We start from the raw sequence: 23,189 nt of genomic DNA on the forward strand, positions 1-23,189 counted from the left end.
CTCACAGACCGGGCAAAGACGGCAGTAAACAGAGATACAACAAAAACACCAAAGATAACACTGAAGGAGCTGCAAAGATCCACAGTGGAGATGGGAGTATCTGTCCATAGGACCACTTTAAGCCATACACTCCACAGAGCGGGGCTTTATGGAAGATTGGCCAGAAAAAAAGCCATTGCTTAAGAAAACATGACTATGGGCGAGAGGCAGGGTACACCCTGGACAAGTCGCCAGGTCATCGCAGGGCTAACACATAGAGACAAACAACTATTCACACATACGGTCAATTTATAGCCACCAACTAGCCTAATCTGCATGTCTTCGGGGGAAACCGGAGCACCCAGAGGAAACCCACGCAGACACAGGGAGAACATGCAAACTCCACACAGAAAGGCCCTCGTCAGCCGCTGGGCTCGAACCCAGGACCTTCTTGCTGTGAAACGACAGTGCTAACCACTACACCACCATGCCACCCATTATTATTATTATTATTATTATTATTATTATTATTAAACTACTACATAGACATTCGATAGAACAATTATAGATTTTACAAAAAGTTAAGAACAGGGGGGTAACTCATCAATATTGAATGCTGATTCTGATCAAATGTAATTCAATGTTCTGTCAATCCAATGTACGGTATATGTACAAAGTCAAATGTTATAGCCATTTCTTATTTTTCTTTGAATTATTACTTTTTGTTTTGAAGTATAGTCGTTTTTGTATGATTTATGGTTTTAAACTACATTTCCCTGCCTGACGTGGTGACCAGCCATCTTTGATGTGACAGTGAAGGGGCAAAGGGTATATGGTGTTGGGCACAGGTGTTAGTTGGAGGCTGATGGATAATGGGAGGGCGGGCAATCACACTGTTTTTGACCACTCTCTAGTTTACATTCATTTCAAAACAGCTTTTTTGTCGGCATTACATCTATGGACTAATTTTACCACCACTTTTCTTTCAAGTTTATGTTTTGTTAACAGACAATAAATTCAATTTTCAACATAAACAAAGAGGTGCGTTCATCCCGCCTGGCTCTCTGTTGTTCATGGCTCATGGAAACTTGGACTTTAAAAATGGGCATCACATCAAAGTTCTAACAATAAAATGGTACAAGTCCAGAAAGCCTGAACAACCCAACTTATATCCAAGCTATATCCAGGTTGACAATTCAAGTTCAAAGTTACTTTTGGTAGTAGTTAATTGTTACATTGCAGTTGTTCAAAACTAAAGGGATTTGCTGAGTGAAGTCCACGAATGAAGTCCTCTTGTAATAGTCTCCGTCACTTTTCCTCACCTCCAAGTATAACTTTATATTTCCACTATTGCTCTCTTTTCCAGTTTTTCAATGTCCATTGGTATGTTTTTCTCTTGTAAATATGCATAAAGAATATCCAGTGAAGTTTTTGTAGCCTTTTGGGTGTTGAGCGCATCTTTCTCTTTAAATCTTCCGCTTTTAATGAAGCAAACCTCACCACCATTTTTGTTTACAAACTGTCACAGTCACTCACAAGTGCGGAAGTTTTACGTCTCCGACGTGTCTCTTTTCCATTTTTTTTTTATGTCCGTTGGTTTGTTTTTCTCTTGTATGCGTGAAGAATATATAATGAAGTTTTCGTAGCCTTTCGGGTGTTCAGCGCGTCTTTAGTTTCAGTTTATTTATTGAGTGCTTAACCCGAGTACTGAATTAACCCCATCTTCTCTCTTTCCCAGCTGACAAAGAAATGATTGTGTACATGCGCAACAGAAATGTTTTGTCATTGGATCTTTGCATGTAACCTCATGTTGTCTTGATAATGTGCAATATTATAACAATTTTGCACGCTCATTCTCCATTGGGGAGCGTGGCATAATACATGTAGGATAAGAGATATATATATATATATATATATATATATATATATATATATATATATATATATATATAAAATTTACAATTTACCAGCTGGGAGGTCCGTATTGTGAAATACCGAGGCCTCTGGGCCGAGGTCAGTATTCTCAAGGCCGAGGTCACGGTATTTCACGATATGGACTAACCTCAAGCTGGTAAATAATATATCCAGTCACTAAAAGAGGTCATTGTTGAAGAATGGAAAAAGATTGATGTTGCAAAATGTCGCCAACTTGTTCATTCCATGCCTAGAAGACTTGGTGCTGTCATTAAAAATCATGGAGGCCATACAAACTACTAGATGTAGTAGTTTTTGTTATAGGGTGTACTCATTTTTGCACCACCCTAACTTGAGTAAAACTGAAAAATGTGTAATCTAAGTTTATATTATTAACCTTACTTTCCCGTTATAAGTTAAACAGATGTTATATTAAACTTTGTCTTGTCAACATTTTGGAAATTGTGTTCATTGAGATATTGTTTAAAATGTTACTTTTCAAAGGGGGTGTACTCATTTATGCTGAGCACTGTGTGTATTTGGCTAATATGTGGTATATGCAGTGATGGGAATAACGGCGTTAGAAATAAACGGCGTTACTAACAGCGTTACTTTTTTTAGTAACGAGTAATCTAACTAATTACTTTTTACATCGTTATAACGCCGTTCCCGTTACTTACAATAAAATACTATGCGTTACTTTATTAAAGCTGTTTTCATCTGGCACGCTGCTCGTTCACCCTTTCTTTACTCTGCTTTAGTGTGGGGCGGGGAGACACGAGACAACGGCATAGTCAGCCAATCAGAGTAGATTTGGACAGCATATGTAGGTAGGCTCCGCCTACTGCACTACTGTGCACACTTTCAATGAGAAGACCCAGCGATGGCGAGCGGTCAGCCCAGCACTGTGCTTTCACATTGGAAATACAGCCATTACTTGAAATAAAAGGCAAAAATGTGTACGTGCAATGCACATTATGTCGAGGAACAAAGCGTTTGTCCTCGTCAGTGGCCAGTAATTAGTAACAATTTTAATAACTACAAAAATATATTAAATTTGATAGATGTCTTATCTCACATTGTCCCACAAAAATATTAATATAGTGTAGATAACGTTACTAACTGGTTCTGTTAAGTGTCCATTTCAGTCATTAAACACATTTAACATTCACTTTTATTATGATTAATTGAATTTGATTTTTTTTTTTTTTTGGGGGGACACACAAAATGTAACGGAATAATTACTTTCCCTGGTAATTAGTTACTTTTATGACAAAGTAACTCCGTTACTAACTCAGTTACTTTTTGGGAAAAGCAACTAGTAACTATAACTAATTACTTTTTGAAAGTAGCGTGCCCAACACTGGGTATATGTAACCAGCTAATAGGCAATGTATATTAGTAGCTAACTAGTAATGGTAATGAGATATGAAACATATGTAACTAGCTAATATACAGTGTATATAATTAGCTAACTTGGGCAGATTGCTAATCACATCTGTTTGGGATATTTTATCAAAGCTAAGATGTTAGCAGGTTTGAGATTTGCTTTGTTTTTATTTTTAAATTCAGTACTGTAATACTATTAAGCTTTGATAAATGGAAACTATTGTGATAGAGTTTCATTTTAGAGCATACCTAATCAGGACACATTTGCTGATGTGTATACCGTTCTTTAACCAGTCCTCTATTTGTGGTGTTGGACAAAGTGTCCATGACCTCAGAGTATCTATAGCTGAAGCTGGACAGGACAAGTGTTTCTGAGACATGCCTCAATCGGTTGGATATGTATAGCTGCTTGGACACTGTGTAATAGTGTAGACATAGCGCTGTGGCAACTGGTTTGGGCAAAAAGTAAAATAAAGAAATGATCTTTCCCTGTCCTCTTGCAGCGGAGAAGCTAGCCACGTTTGTCTGTGGATGCTTTAATAGCTTGTATTGATGTTATTTGGGGTTTTCTCATGATAAAAAAAAACACACAAAGGTCCTCTGTCCTGAATAATTTCCAGTACAATTTTCAGGTAAATTGAATGCATTTATGAAAATAAATATATCCTAAATATATTTCCCATCTCTCTTCCTCAGCGGTGATTGGCCAGTGGCAGGCCGAGCCAAAAGAGCGTCTCATCTCTCTGGTCTTGACCCACCTGCCCCTCCTCAAGCCAGGCAACGGCGAAGCAAAAAGCGAGTACATGCGGCTACTTCCCAAAATCCTCACTCACACAATCGAGTTTGGGCGGCACCTTGAGGAGAGTAGGCAGCTGCTCTCGTATGCGCTCATCCACCCGGCCACATCTCTGGAGGACCGGGCTGATCTCGCTCTCTGGCTCAACCACCTGGAGGAACGGGCAGCCACTCGCAGTGCTGGAGGAGGAGGAGGAGGAGGAGGAGGAGATTCACTGGAGCGAGTGACTTCTTCTCATCATCTCTATGCCCAGCATCAGCGTTACGGCTCTGATGACCGCCTCAACGGCTGGCAGGGATCACGAGACTCGGGCATTGCTACCTGGCACACACAGCAACAACAGCAGGGTTGTGAGAATGGACATCTTCTTCTATATCCATCATCATCAGTCCCTTCTACCATCAATACAGTTGGCACAGGAAGTGGAAGCAACTCCAGTGAGTTGATTTATGTTTATGTTGGGTCTGCCATACATTCAGAATACATTCATTTGACATATTAGAGCATTAGGTCTGATTGGTGTGTTTCTGTTGTGTCTGATCAGCATGTTTACCTTATTTACCTTAGGTCTGATAAGCACCTGTACCTTTATGTGAGGTCTGATCAGCATTTCTTGTTAAGTCTGTTTTGTTGTGTGTACTTTAGGTCTAATCAGGGTTTGTATATTGTAGCTGATCAGTGTGATTGCATTGGGTCTAATCAGTGATTTAACATTGGGTTTGATCATACCGTCATCTTAGGTCTGATCAGTATTTTTTGTTAGATCAGTTTGGAGTGTTTACACTGAATCTAATCAGTGTGTTTACATTGGGTCTTGATTATTGTTTTAATGTTGAGTCTTGTTAGTGTTTGGTCTGATCAGTATTTTAACTTTAAGACTGATCTTTGCCTATAAATCGTGTCTGATCATTGTGCTTTTGGTGGGTCTGATTAGTGTACCGATGTTGGATTTAATAACAATGTTCAAGCTGATATGGGATGGTCATTGTGTGTATACTGGAGTTTGACATCTCTTTACATTGGGTCTGATCAATGGGTTAACAAAAAGTCTGGTCAGTGCAAAAAATATCAGTCTGATCATTTTGTATGATCAGTGTTTGAAATTTAGATCTGATTAGGTTACTTTCAGTGAAGCTGATCTATAGGTTTATGTTGGATCTTGTGTGTGTATGTTGACTTTTATTTCTTTAATGTTAGGTCTGGGGAGTGTATTTAAGTTACAGTGGGGAAAATAATTATTTGATCCCCTGCTGATTTTGTATGTTTGCCTGGTTACAAAGAAATGAGCAGTCTATAATTTTTATGGTACTTTTATTTTAGCAGATAGAGACAGAATATCAACAAAAAAGTCCAGAAAAACCACATTATATAAATGTTATAAATTCATTTGCATTTGATCGAATGAAATAAGTATTTGATCCCCTACAAACCAGCAAGAATTCTGGCTCCCACTGACTGGTTACTGTATGTGCCCATGAGGCACACAGATTAGTCTGTCACTTTAAGAAAGTACTTCTAATTTTTACTCATTATGGTTATAAAAGACACCTGTCAACAGAATCAACCTCTTTCAACCTCTCCACCACCATGGGCAAGACCAAAGAACTTTCAAAGGACACCAGGGACAAGATTGTAGACCTGCACAAGACTGGAATGGCCTACAAGACCATCAGCAAGAACCTTGGTGAGAAGGAGACAACTGTTAGTGCAATTATTAGAAAATGGAAGAAATACAAAATGACCATCAATCGCCCTCGACCTGGAGCTCCATGCAAGATCTCGCCTCGTAGGGTAAGGATGATCATGAGAAGGGTGAGGGATCAGCCCAGAACTACATGGGAGGAGCTTGTTAATGATCTCAAGGCAGCTGGGACCATATTCACCAAGAAAACCATTGGTAACGTACTACGCCGTAATGGATTGAAATCCTGCAGTGCCCGCAAGGTCCCTCTGCTCAAGAAGGCACATGTACAGGCCCGTCTGAATTTTGCCAGTGAGCACCTAAATGATTCAGAGAAGGCTTGGGAGAAGGTGATGTGGTCAGATGAGATCAAAATTGAACTCTCTGGCATCAACTCAACTCGTCACATTTGGAGGGAGAGAAATGCTGAATACAATCCCAAGAACACCATCCCCACCATCAAGCACAGAGGTGGAAACATTATGCTTTGGGGCTGTTTCTCTGCTAAGGGTACAGGACAACTTCACCGCATTAAGGGGCCGATGGATGGGGCCATGTACCGTAAGATCTTGGAAGAGAACCTCCTTCCCTCAGTCAGAGCACTGAAGATGGGTCGTGGATGGGGCTTCCAGCATGACAACGACCCAAAACATACAACCAAGGCAACAAAGGAGTGGCTCAAGAAGAAGCACATTAAAGTCATGGAGTGGCCTAGCCTGTCTGCAGACCATAACCCTATAGAAAATTTGTGGAGGGAGCTGAAACTTCGTGTTGCCAAGCGACAGCCTCGAAACCTTCAGAATTTGGAGAGGATCTGTAAAGAGGAGTGGACCAAAATCCCTCCTGAGATGTGTGCAAACCTGGTGATCAACTACAAGAAACGTCTGACTTCTGTGCTTGCCAACAAGGGTTTCTCCACCAAGTACTAAGTCATGTTTTGCATAGGGACCAAATACTTATTTCACTCAATCAAATACAAATTAATTTATAACCTTTATACTGTATGTTTTTTTTTCCTGGACTTTTTTGTTGATATTCTGTCTATTTGTTAAAATAAAAGTGCCATAAAAATTATAGACCGCTCATTTCTTTGTAACTGGGCAAACGTACAAAATCAGCAGGGGATCAAATAATTATTTTCCCCACTGTAGGTCTAAATGGTGTATTGACATTGGATCTAATCAGTGCTTTCCTAAAGTCTGAACTGTTTGTAGTCTTTTAATGTGTGTTTTATTAAATTTGAATGCTCGTTTAATGGCTCTGAACAGTGTGTTTATATTGCATTAAGTGTTTATGTTGAGTCTGATCAGTGTGTTTGTTTACACGGAGTCTGAGTTTACAGTGGGTCTGATAAGTGTGTTTATGCTCGTTCTGTTCAGTGTCCTTACTTTGAGTTGATATTTATGCTGAGTCTAATTAGTTTGTTTACATTGAATCTAATAAGTGTGTTTACCATGAGTCTGATTATTATATTTACTGAGTTTGATCAGTGTGTGTGTTTGTTGAGTCTAAGTACATTTGTTTTGAGACTGATAAGTGTTTACATGTTGAGTCTGATCAGCATGTTTCCATTGAGCCTAATCAGTGTTTATGTTGAGTCTGATTAGTGTGTGTATGTTGAGTCTGATGAAGGTTTTTATGTTGAGTCTGATCAGCATGTTTACATTCAGAGGCGGTGGCAGAACGTTTTGGATGGGGGGGTGACGTGTCGCATGGAGAAGGCACATCAAATCTAGGGGGGTCAGGGGGCATGCTCCCCAGTGAAATTTTGGAATTTTTAACCCTCTAAAACATTATTTCCCGCATTTTGAGAGGCAAATTTTAGTGGAGTAAAGCTAAGAAATGTAATAGAAATGTCTTTATTAGAGTACATTTTGTCCATGTATTTTTTTCTATATGAAACAGAACCAATGATACTACAACATAATTACGTCTCCTTAGTATTGTTGAGAGGATGACACCCTCTTACCATGGGTTTGGTCAGGGCAGCAAGCGAATTCATGTAGATCTAGAGCAGCATCAAGTTTTTGGGCCCCCAAAACTACTTGTACGGCTCGTGAACGCTATCTAGCCATCCGGACAGGAAACAAGTTATCAGTCAGATACAAATGTAGCGACACTGTCATAGCCTTGCTGTCACAGGGTCCCCACTTTGGCGCGGGTACCCAAGGAGACCAGACATGTCTAGACAGTTGCCACAGCAACGGGTTAATTAGTCTACAGAATATTCATAAATCAGCTTGTCTACTAAAAATGATGGGTTTTCCAGTTCTGCGTAAGCCAAATAAGGAAAATCCCAGAAAGCGGAGGCAATCGGTGACGTCAGGGCCAGGCTAATTTGCATTGGTTTTGGTGCGAATGGGTGCTACCAATCTACAGTACAAAGGGATGCTGCCGGAGCGCCGGGATGAAGGGATGCAGCGGGATTTAATCAGGGAAAACAAAGGCATGCAGCGGGCTGTTTATTCACACTACTCTCTCCTTTTCTTCCTTGTAAATAGCCAAAGGACTCCCATCGTAACTTGGGGGGCGGTCGCCCCCCCGCTGCCACCGCCACTGACCTTGAGTCTGATCAATGTGTACATGCTGAATCTAATCAGCATGTTCACTGTAAGTCTGATCAGTGTGGATATGCTAAGTGTGATTTGTGTTTCCCTTGAGTCTAATCAGACATTATGTTGAGTCTGATCAGTGTGTTTCCCTTGAGTCTAATCGGTGTTTATGCTAAGTCTGATCAGCGTGTTTCCATTGATTCTAATGAGCATGTATGTTGTTTATCTGTGTGTGTGCGCGTGTGTGCGCTGAGTCTGATCAGTGTATTTATGTTGAGTTTGATCACTGTGGATTTGCTGAATCTAATCAGCATTGTAAGTCCTAAGTGCATTTCTTTTGATTCTTTCTTGATCCGTTGTGTCATCTGATCAGTCTGTGTATACTGATTCTGACACATGCTTACATTGAATCTGATCAGTGTGTTTAGAGTGAATGTGATCACTCTAAACACACTGATTCTAATCAATGTATGTTGAGTCTGATCTTTTCTTTTTGCATGAAGTTCTTACGTATGTGCCACCTCTCATTAATGTGTTTACACTGAGTCTGATTTGAGATCTGAGATCTGATTAACATAGCTGCTTAAATTCTTGTCAAATATGATTTAAAAGCCAGCTCAGGTCAGTATTGGTATAAAGGTTATAATGAGATGAGATCATTGTAATTAGACAGCTCTTTTAAAGATTTTTGATCAATTAAAGAATTAATAGTTGATTCCTGAGACTTGTTTGCTGAAGCTCTGATTGCGGGTCATAGTTCAGATCTCAGATCAGACAGACAGTCCTTGTCACATCTGCCCAGATCAAACAAATAATGTGACGTGTTTACACTTACGCAATGTTACGATCCTCAGCTGGGCTTGTAGTCAGCTCACACTCAGTGACGCTCAGCTGGCCACAAAACTGTAACTTTTATTTTTAGGATCTATGCCTTAGAATATTTGCTTCTTTTTAAACACACATGAACTCAGTCTGATAAACTCAAGGGACAGCCAAAAATTAAACACACACAGTTACCAGATTTGCATGTTTACGTTTTAATACAAACTGTACTAAATAAAGGTGAGTGTGTGATGATCATCATCTACATCTGAGGTTGAAGGAAGAAAATTGTGTTCACTTCACTTTTGGCCAGACTCTCATGATAAAACCCCTGTAACAACAGTGTGGAGAAGATGATAAACATACTCACAGTGTGTGCCAGTGAAGTGGATGTGACAAAGATATTGGGATTGAACATATCTGTGGTTAGAGTGGGATATTTCCAGCGTAGAATGTGAGGCTCCTTTTTTTCCTGATGAAGGAGACAGCTGAAGATATAAATAAGGGCCCATTTAATGCATGGCTCCACAAGATCCCCTTTATTTGAGACCGTTTGGAGTCGGAGTAGCATAAAAGCCTTTTTTTTAGCCTCCCATCATTCTGTCATTCACCACAAACACACGCTTATTAGAATTATAATCAGCTCAGCTTGTGTAAGCTGAAATAATATTTTCCTTTTGACAGAATGGGTGCTTGTCTAGCATTTAATACATGCTGTTTTTTCCGAGGTATTAAAAATGCTGTTTATATGTCAGGAAAAAAATGTTGAGATGAATAACAGGTAAAGATGACAACAGTGCCTGTGGTCTGTCCCATATCCCAACCTGTTATATTAATGGTCAAAAGCATCATTTCAATTTTTAGCTTGGCATCTCGTCTCCTCTTTGCCACACACAGACAAACAGACGCTTCCACACCTCCCAGTCCATAGTCCATCCCCAGCCGTGCACCGCATGCCATTCCTTCCCTTCCCTTGTAGGGTAGTCTTTTGTGGGGTCTGTATTTAGGGGAAATGGCTAATATTTAGGAACTGGAGCATGTAATGTTAGCTGGGCACCTATTTTAAACCGGTCCTGGAAAGCCTAAACATAGGACAAACTGCTAGTCCACTGCTTATAGGTTTTTCATCCTGTCCTGCCCCCTCCTGCCACCTGCCCTATACTCTGGCTCCCTATAAACTCTAGTGGGCTTGATGCCTCAGAACAGGCCCTAAGGCTTGAAAAAGTCCATCTTTACAGATGCTACAGCAGCCAGATTTCGTTCAATTATTGTATGTGGGAATAGTGAGGAGTTGATCCTGAAATTGTGCACAACAGTATGTAGACCTAACTACAGACTTATGCATTATTCAGTGAGTTGTGTGAAATTTGCATGTCTCTATTGTGATTCTGACTGGGGATTCAACTGAAATTTTCTTGCACAATATCAGCTCTAATAAGAACCACTGTCTGACTGTTGAAATTTAGGTTTTAAGCAAATACTAAATGGCCAATCAAGGCTAATATTAAATACATAAATATGATAATATTAATTTGTAAATTAATAATATTGTCTCTTTTAAGTCTATAAGTCCTGCTCATGATATATATAAAATCCCGATTCCAAAAAAGTTGGGACAAAGTACAAATTGTAAATAAAAATGGAATGCAATGATGTGGAAGTTTCAAAATTCTATATTTTATTCAGAATAGAACATAGATGAAATATCAAATGTTTAAACTGAGAAAATGTATCATTTAAAGAGAAAAATTAGGTGATTTTAAATTTCATGACAACAACACATCTCAAAAAAGTTGGGATAAGGCCATGTTTACCACTGTGAGACATCCCCTTTTCTCTTTACAACAGTCTGTAAACATCTGGGGACTGAGGAGACAAGTTGCTCAAGTTTAGGGATAGGAATGTTAACCCATTCTTTTCTAATGTAGGATTCTAGTTGCTCAACTTTCTTAGGTCTTTTTTGTTGTATCTTCCGTTTTATGATGCACCAAATGTTTTCTATGGGTGAAAGATCTGGACTGCAGGCTGGCCAGTTCAGTACCCGGACCCTTCTTCTATGCAGCCATGATGCTGTAATTGATGCAGTATGTGGTTTGGCATTGTCATGTTGGAAAATGCAAGGTCTTCCCTGAAAGAGACGTTGTCTGGATGGGAGCATATGTTGCTCTAGAACCTGGATATACCTTTCAGCATTGATGGTGTCTTTCCAGATGTGTAAACTGCCCATGCCACATGCACTAATGCAACCCCATACCATCAGGGATGCAGGCTTCTGAACTGAGCGCTGATAACAACTTGGGTCGTCCTTCTCCTGTTTAGTCCGAATGACACCGCGTCCCTGATTTCCATAAAGAACTTCAAATTTTGATTCGTCTGACCACAGAACAGTTTTCTGCTTTGCCACAGTCCATTTTTAAATGAGCCTTGGCCCAGAGAAGACGTCTGCGCTTCTGGATCATGTTTAGATATGGCTTCTTCTTTGAACTATAGAGTTTTAGCTGGCAATGGCGGATGGCACGGTGAATTGTGTTCACAGATAATGTTCTCTGGAAATATTCCTGAGCCCATTTTGTGATTTCCAATACAGAAGCATGCCTGTATGTGATGCAGTGCCGTCTAAGGGCCCAAAGATCACATGCACCCAGTATGGTTTTCCGGCCTTGACCCTTACGCACAGAGATTCTTCCAGATTCTCTGAATCTTTTGATGATATTATGCGCTGTAGATGATGATATGTTCAAACTCTTTGCAATTTTACACTGTCAAACTCCTTTCTGATATTGCTCCAGTATTTGTCGGCGCAGAATTAGGGGGATTGGTGATCCTCTTCCCATCTTTACTTCTGAGAGCCGCTGCCACTCCAAGATGCTCTTTTTATACTCAGTCATGTTAATGACCTATTGCCAATTGACCTAATGAGTTGCAATTTGGTCCTCCAGCTGTTCTTTTTTTGTACCTTTAACTTTTCCAGCCTCTTATTGCCCCTGTCCCAACTTTTTTGAGATGTGTTGCTGTCATGAAATTTCAAATGAGCCAATATTTGGCATGAAATTTCAAAATATCTCACTTTCGACATTTGATATGTTGTCTATGTTCTATTGTGAATACAATATCAGTTTTTGAGATTTGTAAATTATTGCATTCCGTTTTTATTTACAATTTGTACTTGGAATCGGGGTTGTATATATATATATATATATATATGTGTGTGTGTGTGTGTGTGTGTGTGTGTGTGTGTGTGTGTGTGTGTACAGTCATGTGAAAAAGAAAGTACACCCTCTTCCAGTTACATGCTTTTACCAATCAAGACATCACAAAAAATCATCTGATCCTTACCAGGTCCTAAAATTATGCAAATCTAACCTCAGGTGTAAAGCAACACACAACAGATTCCACCATCTCATTATTTATTTAACAAAAATTAAGTGAAAATGCAGAATTCATGTGTGGAAAAAGTAAGTACACCCCAGTAGAACCACCTTTTGCAGCAATAACTTGAAGCAATTGTTTTCTTTATGATTTTATCAGTCTCTCACATCATTGTGGAGGAATTTCGGCCCACTCTTCTTTACAACATTGCTTCAGTTCATTCATATTTGAGGGCATTTGTTTATGCACAGGTCTCTTAAAGTCCTGCCACAGCATTTCAATTGCGTTGAGGTCTGGACTTTGACTTGGCCATTCCAACATCTTGATTCTTTTCTTTTTCAGCTATTCTGCTGTGGATTTGCTGGTGTGCTTGGGATTATTGTCCTGTTGCATGACCCAGTTGCAGCCAAGCTTTAGCTGTTGGACAGGTGGCCTCACATTTGCCTCGAGAATACTTTGGTATTCAGAGTTCATGATTGACTCAATGACTGCAAGGTGCCCAGGCCCTGTGGCTGCAAAACAAGCCCAAATCATCACTCCTCCACCACCATGCTTGATGGTTGGTATGAGGTGTTTGTACTGATATGCTGTGTTTTGGTTTTCGCCAAACATGGCGCTGTACATTATGGCCAAACATTTCCACTTTGGTCTCATCTGTCCAAAGGACATTGTTCCAGAAGGCTTGTGGCTTGTTCAGATGCATTTTTGCAAACCTAAGCCGTGCTGCCATGTTCTTTTTAGAGAGAAGAGGCTTTCTTCTGGCAACCCTTCCAAACAAGCCATACTTGCGCAGTCTTTTCTAATTGTACTGTCATGAACTTTAACATTTAACATGCTAACTGTGGCCTGTAGAGTCTTAGATGTAGTTCTTGGTTTTTTTGCAATTTCTCTGAGCATTGCATGGTCTGACCTTGGAGTAAATTTGCTGGGACGTCCACTCTTGGGAAGATTGGCAGCTGTCTTGAATGTTTTCCACTTCTGAATAATGTTTCTCACAGTAGAATGATGGATTTCAAATTGTTTGGAAATGGCCTTATAACCCTTCCCAGACTGATGTGCAACAACAATTGCTTCTCTAAGATCATTGCTGAAGTCTTTCCTCCTTGGCGTTGTGTTAGCATACACCTGAGTGCTCCAGACCAGCAAACTGCCAAAATTTCTGCTTTTTAAGAGGTGGCCACACTTCCTGATGATCAATTAATCAAATTCATTTGATCAGCAACACCTGGCTGCTAATTGCCTTCATAATTTCTATAGAAGCAGCAAGGGTGTACTTAATTTTTCACACACTGCTACTGCATTTTTGGCTTACTTTGTGTTAAATAAATAATGACAGGGTGAATGTGTCATGTGTTATCGGTCAACTGAGGTTGTATTTGCCTAATTTTAAGATCTGGTAAGGACCAGATGATTTTTTTTTTTAATTATGTCCTGACACTTACCCGTAAAACCTAGACTTGAAAGAGGGTCTACTTTCTTTTTCACGTGACACACACACAATATATATATATATATATATATATATATATATATATATATATATATACACACACACACACACAAACCGGTGAAATAACAGTAGCGATTTGTGAAAAATGCTATAATAATAATTCTTGAAAAATAAAGATACGTTCTTACCATCAAATACTCTTATTCCATATTTTGTTGCTTTTTTTTATTTTGGGGGGTTTTCTTCTTCTTTAGGTTTTTTTGACGGTTGGTGCATTACCGCCACCGACTGGGCTGGAGTGTGGAACAGGTGATATTGGGGGGGGGGTACGGACAAAAAACTATATTCTTTTAGCTATGTCTGTTTCTTTAAAATACTTTGTAACAATTTTGTTGTTTTTTTTCTGAGTAGAATTTTTATTTCGTCCTTGGTTGGTTCAGCAACACGCTCCACCATTTTGTTTTTCTCTACTCACGGTATATGAGCTGACAGCCAAGTAGTAGAGTAGCCAATCAGAGCGCGTGATTGCTCATATCCAGTGAATGTGGATAGAATAAATAAACATATATATATATATATATATATATATATATATATATATATATATATATATATATATATATAGTACTGTGCAAAAGTCTTAGGCTCTTAGGCCCCCTATTTTTTTTTATGACTTCTACATTGGCGGCACGGTGGTGTAGTGGTTAGCGCTGTCGCCTCACAGCAAGAAGGTCCTGGGTTCGAGCCCCGGGGCCGGCGAGGGCCTTTCTGTGCGGAGTTTGCATGTTCTCCCCATGTCCGCGTGGGTTTCCTCCGGGTGCTCCGGTTTCCCCCACAGTCCAAAGACATGCAGGTTAGGTTAACTGGTGACTCTAAATTGACCGTAGGTGTGAATGGTTGTCTGTGTCTATGTGTCAGCCCTGTGATGACCTGGCGACTTGTCCAGGGTGTACCCCGCCTTTCGCCCATAGTCAGCTGGGATGGGCTCCAGCTTGCCTGCGACCCTGAAGAAGGATAAAGCGGCTAGAGATAATGAGATGAGATGAGACTTCTACATTATCGAGTCGGTACAAAAACATTTTAGAGTTCCAAACGTTCATTTTCCAGCACAAAATTAAATTTGTATCTGAGCAGCATATTACATCAGAGAGCACTTTTAAGATTACAAAAGAAAACAGAATGAAGGCTGCTGGGTTTTGCTGCAAAATTAAGAAGCAAGTGTGACAGTCAAATTGTCGAGCAGAACAGTGGCTGGTTCTGCAAGATACTCAGTAAAACCTACAGCTCATTTCCTTATAAAACTGCATTCATTGTACCTGAGACTACTATTTTGTTTAAAGCAAAGGGTCATTTCACACCAAATATTGACTTTGTTTCATTTATTATGGCTTACTGCTGTTTATAGTATTTTTTTTTAATGTTGAAACATTTCATTTTGATATTTTTAAAGCTGGGCGGCACGGTGGTGTAGTGGTTAGCACTGTCGCCTCACAGTAAGAAGGTCCAGGTTCGAGCCCCGTGGCTGGCGAGGGCCTTTCTGTGTGGAGTTTGCATGCTGTCTGTGTGGGTTTCCTCCAGGTGCTCTGGTTTCCCCCACAGTCCAAAGACATGTAGGTTAGGTTAACTGGTGACTCTAAATTGACCGTAGGTGTGAGTGTGAATGGTTGTCTGTGTCTATGTGTCAGCCCTGTGATGACTTGGCGACTTGTCCAGGGTGTACCCCGCCTTTCGCCCATAGTCAGCTGGGATAGGCTCCAGCTTGACTGCGACCCTGTAGAACAGGATAAAGTGGCTAGAGATAATCAGTACGTTTACATGCACGTCCAAATCGAGCTGCTGTCGGTAATCGAGCAAAGGGTCCCAGCAGGGGTGCCAGAGAAATCCAATCCTACATGCACAAGTGAAATCGGGCTATTGTGCAAGGTGCATTGTGCACCCGAGCCACACGTGGCGCTACACGCCCCATCGTGTTGGTACACTTCCGGTTGTCATCATGAAGAAGAGCTATAGTGTTGCCAGATACTACTGACGTATTCCAGCCCAAAACATGTTCAAATACGCTAAAATGCACTTAAAACCCCCAATCTGGCAACACTGGCAGTTCCGTGTTCAAGCTGTTCGGCTTGCTCTAACAGACTGTATGGCTACAAACTGTCCGGCGCAGACCACTGTTTTGTAAGACAACTTATTTTGCACAATAATATTTTTCTAAAGTCCATTTTTTGCTTACAAAAAATATTTTTTTTTGCTTACAATTTAACTTATGTCTTAATAAACACACAAAAAGTTCAATTGTTTTGTTTTTATTGACATTCTTCAGATGTTGGACACACACAAATACAATGACTTATGTACACAATTCACAGCTATGCAACAGCTGTACAGATGTATTTGGTGATACAGTAAGTGAGCTAAATTTTAACAGTGCAAACAATGCCACAAAAAGAAAAGATTCATGCCATTGTCATGATTCGTTGTCATGCCGACCGAGGCTGTTGTGTTTCCCTTGTGGTCTCGTCACTCGTCACTTCCGGAAGGGGCAGTGCTGAAGTAAGTAGCTCGAATACGTAGCTCAATAGGGTATACATGCACTAAGTAGCTCGGCAGAAATCGCATAATCTAGGTCGTGTAGCTCGATTCCAAGAAATCAAGTTCGGGTCAATTTCAGCCGAATTAAGGTGTATACATGGCATTTTGAACTTCGATTTCAGTCGAGCAACGGCAGAAATTCGATTCTCTCTATGTGCATGTAAATGCACTGAATGAGATGAGATGAGATAAATTACGTGTTTAACGTTGATCTATCAAAAAACATCCTCTCGGACACTCCTACTTAGGATAAAAAACATGAACTACACGCAGGTAATTTAGGATAATATGAATGGGCCACCTAGAAAGTTAAGTACCTGTGTAACCCAACTCTGAATATGCCTAACTTTGCATGTCCCATTTATTTATGGTGATCCTACACCAGGGGTGTCAAACCTGATCCATAAAGGGCCGTGTGGCTGCAGGTTTTCATTCCAGCCATGCAGCAGCACCCTGATTTGGCTTATTCAATCAACTGACACACCCACCCTTTAATCAAGGGTGGGTGTGGCTGCAAGTATTTGACTGTGTGAAGACAGTTCAGTTGATTGAATGAGCCAAGTCAGGTGTGCTGCTGCATGGCTGGAATGAAAACCTGCAGCCACAAGGCCCTTTATGGATCAGGTTTGACACCCCTGTCCTACACACACACAAGCCAAGAACCACTCTGAAGTTATCTGCATATAAAAAAAATAACACCAAAACATTTTTGTGCTGATTTGTGCCATAAAGATGAGTGTTTGTGTTGGGGTAGGATAGGTTCAATTCTGATTCGCAGAATCTTGTGTGTGTGACTGCAGTCCTCCAGTCTGTGGGTCAGCACAGTCCTCTGAAGCGTTCCGTCTCTCTCACTCCCCCGATGAGCGGCTCGTCCACTCAGCCTCTGGGACATGGCTGGCTCTCACAGGAGGACCTGCGGGGACGGGGAGCACCTCTCACCCCTGACCACGCCCCTCTGTCCCCTCAGAGCAGTGTGGCATCATCAGGGAGTGGCGGCAGCGAGCACCTCGAGGACAGCTCAGGCCTGGGCATGGCAATCCGGAGCTCTTTCAGCGAGGAGGGGAGTGGCATGCGGGGTGAGGGAACTCTCTCTGTGAACGGCCTGAGCTTGTGCTCCTTTTCACTATTCATATGGAATAAAAGGGATGTTAGGGGTGTATTCTCTTTATCCTTCATTAAATCCTATTCCAGAAGAGCGTGCTTTCTTAAAATAATTAAGTTGCATCATTGCATGTTGATTTAATCAGATCAGCTAATCATCATAGTCTGTACAAGCACATCAACTGTATAAGCTTTAGTTGAGGCTTTAGATATCAGTGCTTAGAGGTGTTGGAGTTCTCCCACAGAGCAAGACTTCTTGTTTCTTTTTTCCTATGATGGTTACACAAAGCCTAGATGTGTAAGCAGATGTATGTGTTCTTGCCCGCAGATGTTCCAGCATGGCTGAAGAGTCTGCGTCTGCACAAGTACGCCGGACTTTTCTCCACTATGACCTACGAGGAGATGATGTCGCTGACCGAGCAACAGCTGGAGGCACAGGTGAGCGGTGTGGGTTTGTGTTTGTTGGGGTTGAGATGAGTTTATGGACAGGAGAAGTACAGTCCAGAACTGTCATATTATTGCAGCATTTGAATGTAATACTATATAAGGAATAAAATGCAACATGACATGCTGTTATGGCGGCATGGTGGTGTAGTGGTTAGCACTTTCGTCTCACAGCAAAAACGTCCTGGGTTCGAGCCCAGTGGCTGACAAAGCAAAGAACTAGAGACCAGAGGTTTAAGCTGTGACACATGGAACATGGGGTGGATTCGTTGCATGGTGAGTGGTAGTGCCAGTCTGACGGAACATGGGTTGATTACCTTTTTGATGAGGAAGGGTCCTAGGTACCTGGGAGCCAGCTTGCAGGAGACGGTTCTGAGTGGCAGATGGTGTGTGGAGAGCATGACTCGTTGCCCCACCCGGTAAGTGGGCGCCTTAGAGCGGCGTTTGTCGGCCTGCCTCTTGGATACTAGAGCGGAGTGAATGAGTTTTCTCTGGGCCAATGTCCACGTCCTCCTGCAGCGGCATATGAAGATCTGGGCAGAGCGTATGGCGACCTCCTCCTCTTGGTTGGGGAAGAGTGGTGGTTGGTAAACTAGGGAGCACTGGAAGGGTGAGAGACCTGTGGCAGGTGAAGGAAGAGTGTTATGAGCATACCCGATCCATGGTAGATACTTACTCCAAGAACTGGCATCCCTGGATGCCATGCACCTAAGTGCAACCTCCAAAGCCTGGTTCGCCTGTTCTGCCTGGCCATTGGTCTGTGGGTGGAAGCCTGAGGAGAGACTACAGGTGGCCCCAATGAGTTTGCAGAAAGCCCTCCAGAATTGCACAGTGAACTGAGGACCCTGTTCAGAAACGATGTCAGTGGGCAGTCCATGTAGACAGAAAATGTGCTGGATGAATAGTTCAGCGGTTTCTTTGTCTGAGGGGAGCTTGGGCAGAGGGATGAAATGAACTGTCTTGGAGAAACGGTCAATGACAGTGAGAATGCATGTGTTGCCACCTGAGTTGGGGAGTCCTGTGACGAAGTCCAGGGCAATGTGAGACCAAAGACGATGTGGAGTCGGGAGGGGTCTTAGCAAGCCAGCAGGGGGTCAATTGGCTGTCTTGTTCTGGGAACATGTGTCATAGGCTGCCACGAACTCCTGGACATCCTCCTTGATGGATGGCCACCAAAAGCGCTGCTGGATGAGTGCCAGGGTTCAGGCAGCTCCCGGATGACAGGCCAGCTTGGAGCCATAACCCCACTGCAGCACCTGGGTTTGCACAGGACAGGAAACAAACAGATGGTTAGGAGGAATGTTGTTGGGGTTACCTTCACCAGGGTCCTGCTCCAGGGCCTTCTGCATGAGCGTCTCAACCTCTAGAATGGCGGCTCCCACCAGGCAGCATGGAGGAAGGATGGTCTCGGGTGGCTTGGACTCCTCTTGGTGGGAGGAGAACATCCTGGACAGGGCGTCGGGTTTGCCATTCTTGGAGCCTGGGCAGTAGGAAAGCGTGAACTTGAACCGGGAGAAGAAGAGAGACCAATGGGCTTGATGTGAATTAAGGCGTTTGGCGGACTTGAGGTACTCCAGATTCTTATGGTTGGTCCAGACTAGGAAGGGGAACTTTGACCCCTCGAGCCAGTGCCTCCATTCCTCCAAGGCTAGTTTAACAGCCAGTAGTTCTCGGTCGCCGATGTCGTAATTCCATTCGGCTGGGGATAGCTGGTGGGAGAAGAAGGAGCATGGGTGGACCTTGTCGTCACTGGTCCTCTCAGAAAGTATAGCTCCGACCCCTGACTCGGAGTGTCGACCTCAACAATAAACTGCTTGGTTGGATTGGGTATGGTAAGAATGGGTGCTGTGGTAAACCTGTGCTTAAGCGTGGAAAAGGCTTTCTCTGCTTCCTCCCCCCACTTGAATTGGGTCTTGGTCGAGGTCAGGGCTGAGAGAGGTCCGGCCACTGTGCTGAAGTTGCAAATGAAGCGCCTGTAGAAGTTGGTAAATCCTAGGAAGCACTGAAGCTCTCGTCTTGAAGATGGGGTGGGCCAATCGGCAACTGCCTCGAGCTCGAGGGGGTCCATCTGGGTCTTTGCTGGGGAAATGATGAATCCCAGAAAGGAGACAGAGCTCTGGTGAAATTCACTTTTTTCTGCCTTGACAAACAATTTGTTCTCTAGCAGGCGCTGGAGGACCTGCTGGACATAACTCCGATGTTCCTCCAGGGAGCGGGAGAAGATCAGGATGTCATCCAGGTACACGAAAACGAAGATGTTTAGGAAGTCCGTTAAGACGTCGTTAACGAGTGCCTGGAAGACTGCGGGCATGTTGGTCAGGCCGAAAGGAACCACGAGGTACTCGTAGTGACCAGTGGTGGTGTTAAAGGCTGTCTTCCACTTGTCCCCCTCCCTGATCCTGATGAGATGGTATGCATTGCGTAGATCTAGCTTGGTGAATACCTTGGCTCCCTGGAGTAGTTCAAAGGCCAAGGTCATGAGCGGTAGTGGGTAGCGGTTCTTGACCATGATGGTGTGGAGACCCCAATAGTCAATGCAGGGGCAGAGTGACTTGTCCTTCTTTTCAACGAAGAAGAACCCTGCCCCTGCTGGGGAGGAGGAAGGGCGGATGATCCCAGCTGCCAGCGATTCGGTGATGTACTTTTCCATGGCTTGTCTTTTGGTGGGAAAAAGAGAATAGAGGCGTCCCTTGGGTGGCACTGTCCCGGGCAAGAGGTCAATACCACAGTCATAGGGTCTGTGAGGAGGGAGGGACACTGCTTGGGTCTTACTGAAAACTAGCTTAAGGTCCAGATATTCCGGAGGCACGTGAGAGAGGTCGGGAAACTCGCTGGCTGAGGGCTATGGTGGTTTGGTGGAAAGCAGAGCGGAGTCCAGACAGGAGGCCAGGCAGGAAGAACTCCAGCCTAGGATGGTGTTATTAGTCCAGTTAAGGTGGGGATTGTGCTGCATTAACCATGGTAATCCTAGGATGATGGGCACATGGGGGTTGTTCATGACACGAAGCTGGATGGTTTCTGAGTGGTTACCGGAAATCCTTAGGGTGAGCGTGGCAGTAAGGTGGGTGATGCTGGTCAAGCTGGTGCCATTGAGTGTCAGGACAGTGAGAGGGACGTCAAGAGCAAGTAGTGGGATTCCCAGACGCTTGGCAGTGGTGGAGCAGATCAGGTTCCTGTGCTGAGTCAGTGAGGGCCTGGAGGTGGTGATCCTGGTTGTCACAGATAATGATGACAGGAAGTAACGGATGATTAGCGGGGGACTGGTTCTGAGCGTTGCCCACCAGGGCCCCTTGATTAACTTGTGGGCTCGTCCTTTTAGCGGGCAGGCTCGGCAGATGTGTCCCAGCTGACCACAGTAGAAGCAGGCCCCCGTGCTCCACCGGCGATGTCGTTCCTCCACTGACACCCGAACCCGGTCTACCTGCATGGGTTTGATGGACGCAATGGGAAGTGGAGAGGAGGCGAGTCTGGGGCGGTTCTTCTCTCTCCTCCGTTGCTGGATCCGAGAGTCAATGCGGTTGGTGAGGTCTATGAGGCTGGAGAGGTCTGACGGCAGTTCCCGTGATACCAATTCATCTTTGATGGTGTCAGACAAGCCATGCAGGAACGCGTCGATCTGGGCGTTCTCGTTCCAACCACATGAAGCCGCCAACGTCCGGAACTCAATGGCATAATTCAAGGTAGACCGGGACCCCTGCCGCACCTCCATGAGCTCTCTGGCCGCCTCCCAGCCGGACAGAGAACGGTCGAAAGTTTGCCTCATCTCCTTGGAGAAATCCTTGAAACTGGAACAAAAGGGTGCATTGGCATCCCAGACTGCTGTTCCCCACTCTCTGGCCTTGCCAGTGAGGAGCGTTATTGTATATGCTACCCGGGAGCGTTCTTTGGGGAAGGCCAGAGGTTGCAGCTCTAGGGTCAATGAACATTGAGACAAAAATTATCTGCAAGTACCTGGTTCTCCATCGTAGGGCTGAGGCACTGGAAGTCTCGGTTCGTGGAGAAAGGCAGTGGCAGGAGCTGAAGTAGGAGATGGCTGAGCAGGGGTAGGCACGGCTTAACAGTGCTGCATCTGTGTGGTGAGAAGGTTGAGTGCGTTGGACAGGGTGGCGAGGTTCTGAGTAATTTGTTGTAGGTCTTGTTGGTGGGTCCCGAGGAGAGTCCCCTGCTGCTGGATGGCCGTTCTCAGATGGGTGAGTTCTGCTGGATCCATGTCGGACAGAATGTACTGTTAGGGTGGGTGGAGGTATGGTGAAGTTAGGATCCACAAGCAGAACACAGACAGTAATCCAATAAATAATATAATTTAATTCAGGGGAAAAAGGGCATGGGAAAAAGGTAAACAAACAGGACAAAAAACAAATGGCAAAAATAGTCCAGACAAAATAAGAAAAACAACTTGACAAAAACTTGAGACAGGCAAAGACAAAAACACTGGTTCAGAAAAATCATGAACAAGAAAAGACCCTTAGTGCAAGAAACCATGAATCTGAAATAACCCTTAGTGCAAAAAAAACACCATGAACCAGAAGAGTGCTAGTGCAAAAACCATGAACAAGAAAAAGTCACTAGAGAGAATAACCATGAACAGTAAGTGAGACACAGAAATGGCTAAAGGAGCAAACTAGACGTTCTGGCAAAGTCTGAGTCTGAAAACGGCTTATTTATACACAGCAGTGAAAACCAGGAAGTGAATACGGGTGAGAGGGAATTCCTGCCCTGGATCCGAATCGGCACTGGTGTGAGAGATCCATGATCTCTGGAGTGGATGTCCGGGGCAGAGCATGACAGCTTCAGTCAGAATTGAGAATTTGACAGCTCTGTGTATATAATCCACATAAAGAAATGAGTGTTTTACTGGGAAATACACCACTCGTATTTTTCATACGAGCTACATCCAGGACATGGAGAACCAAAACCGTGACATAAATCTCTATATGTCACTCCTGAGGAAATTGATTAATTGCTTTGATAAATGTGGGTACTTTTTGTTTGTGAATGTGTCGATATAATAAAAAGAAAATCACACGTTGACTCAAAGATATGACGTTTATCTTCTCGTATTGAAAAACTTGCATTTTTCATATGAAATACATCGCGGATCTG

General features: G+C 43.0%; 1 protein-coding gene across 9 annotated transcripts in view; it reads left to right on the forward strand.

The window, feature by feature from the left end:
- Nucleotides 1-23,189, forward strand: part of samd4a (sterile alpha motif domain containing 4A) — a 165,482-nt gene that overhangs the window by 60,093 nt on the left and 82,200 nt on the right. For 7 of the 9 annotated variants that reach the window (XR_009655630.1, XR_009655629.1, XM_060933661.1 and 4 more), the window contains 3 exons: nt 3,979-4,515; nt 17,342-17,617; nt 17,971-18,080. Coding sequence is in view for 7 of the 9 variants with exons in the window: in XM_060933661.1 (XP_060789644.1) it covers nt 3,979-4,515; nt 17,342-17,617; nt 17,971-18,080 (923 nt within the window). In the remaining 2 variants the exon portion in view is untranslated. The remainder of the gene's footprint in view (nt 1-3,978; nt 4,516-17,341; nt 17,618-17,970; nt 18,081-23,189) is intronic. The other 2 variants (XM_060933664.1, XM_060933666.1) reach the window with 1 other exon arrangement.

The sequence above is a fragment of the Neoarius graeffei genome, chromosome 11, assembly GCF_027579695.1.
Source record: "Neoarius graeffei isolate fNeoGra1 chromosome 11, fNeoGra1.pri, whole genome shotgun sequence".
In the NCBI taxonomy this organism is placed as follows: domain Eukaryota; kingdom Metazoa; phylum Chordata; class Actinopteri; order Siluriformes; family Ariidae; genus Neoarius; species Neoarius graeffei.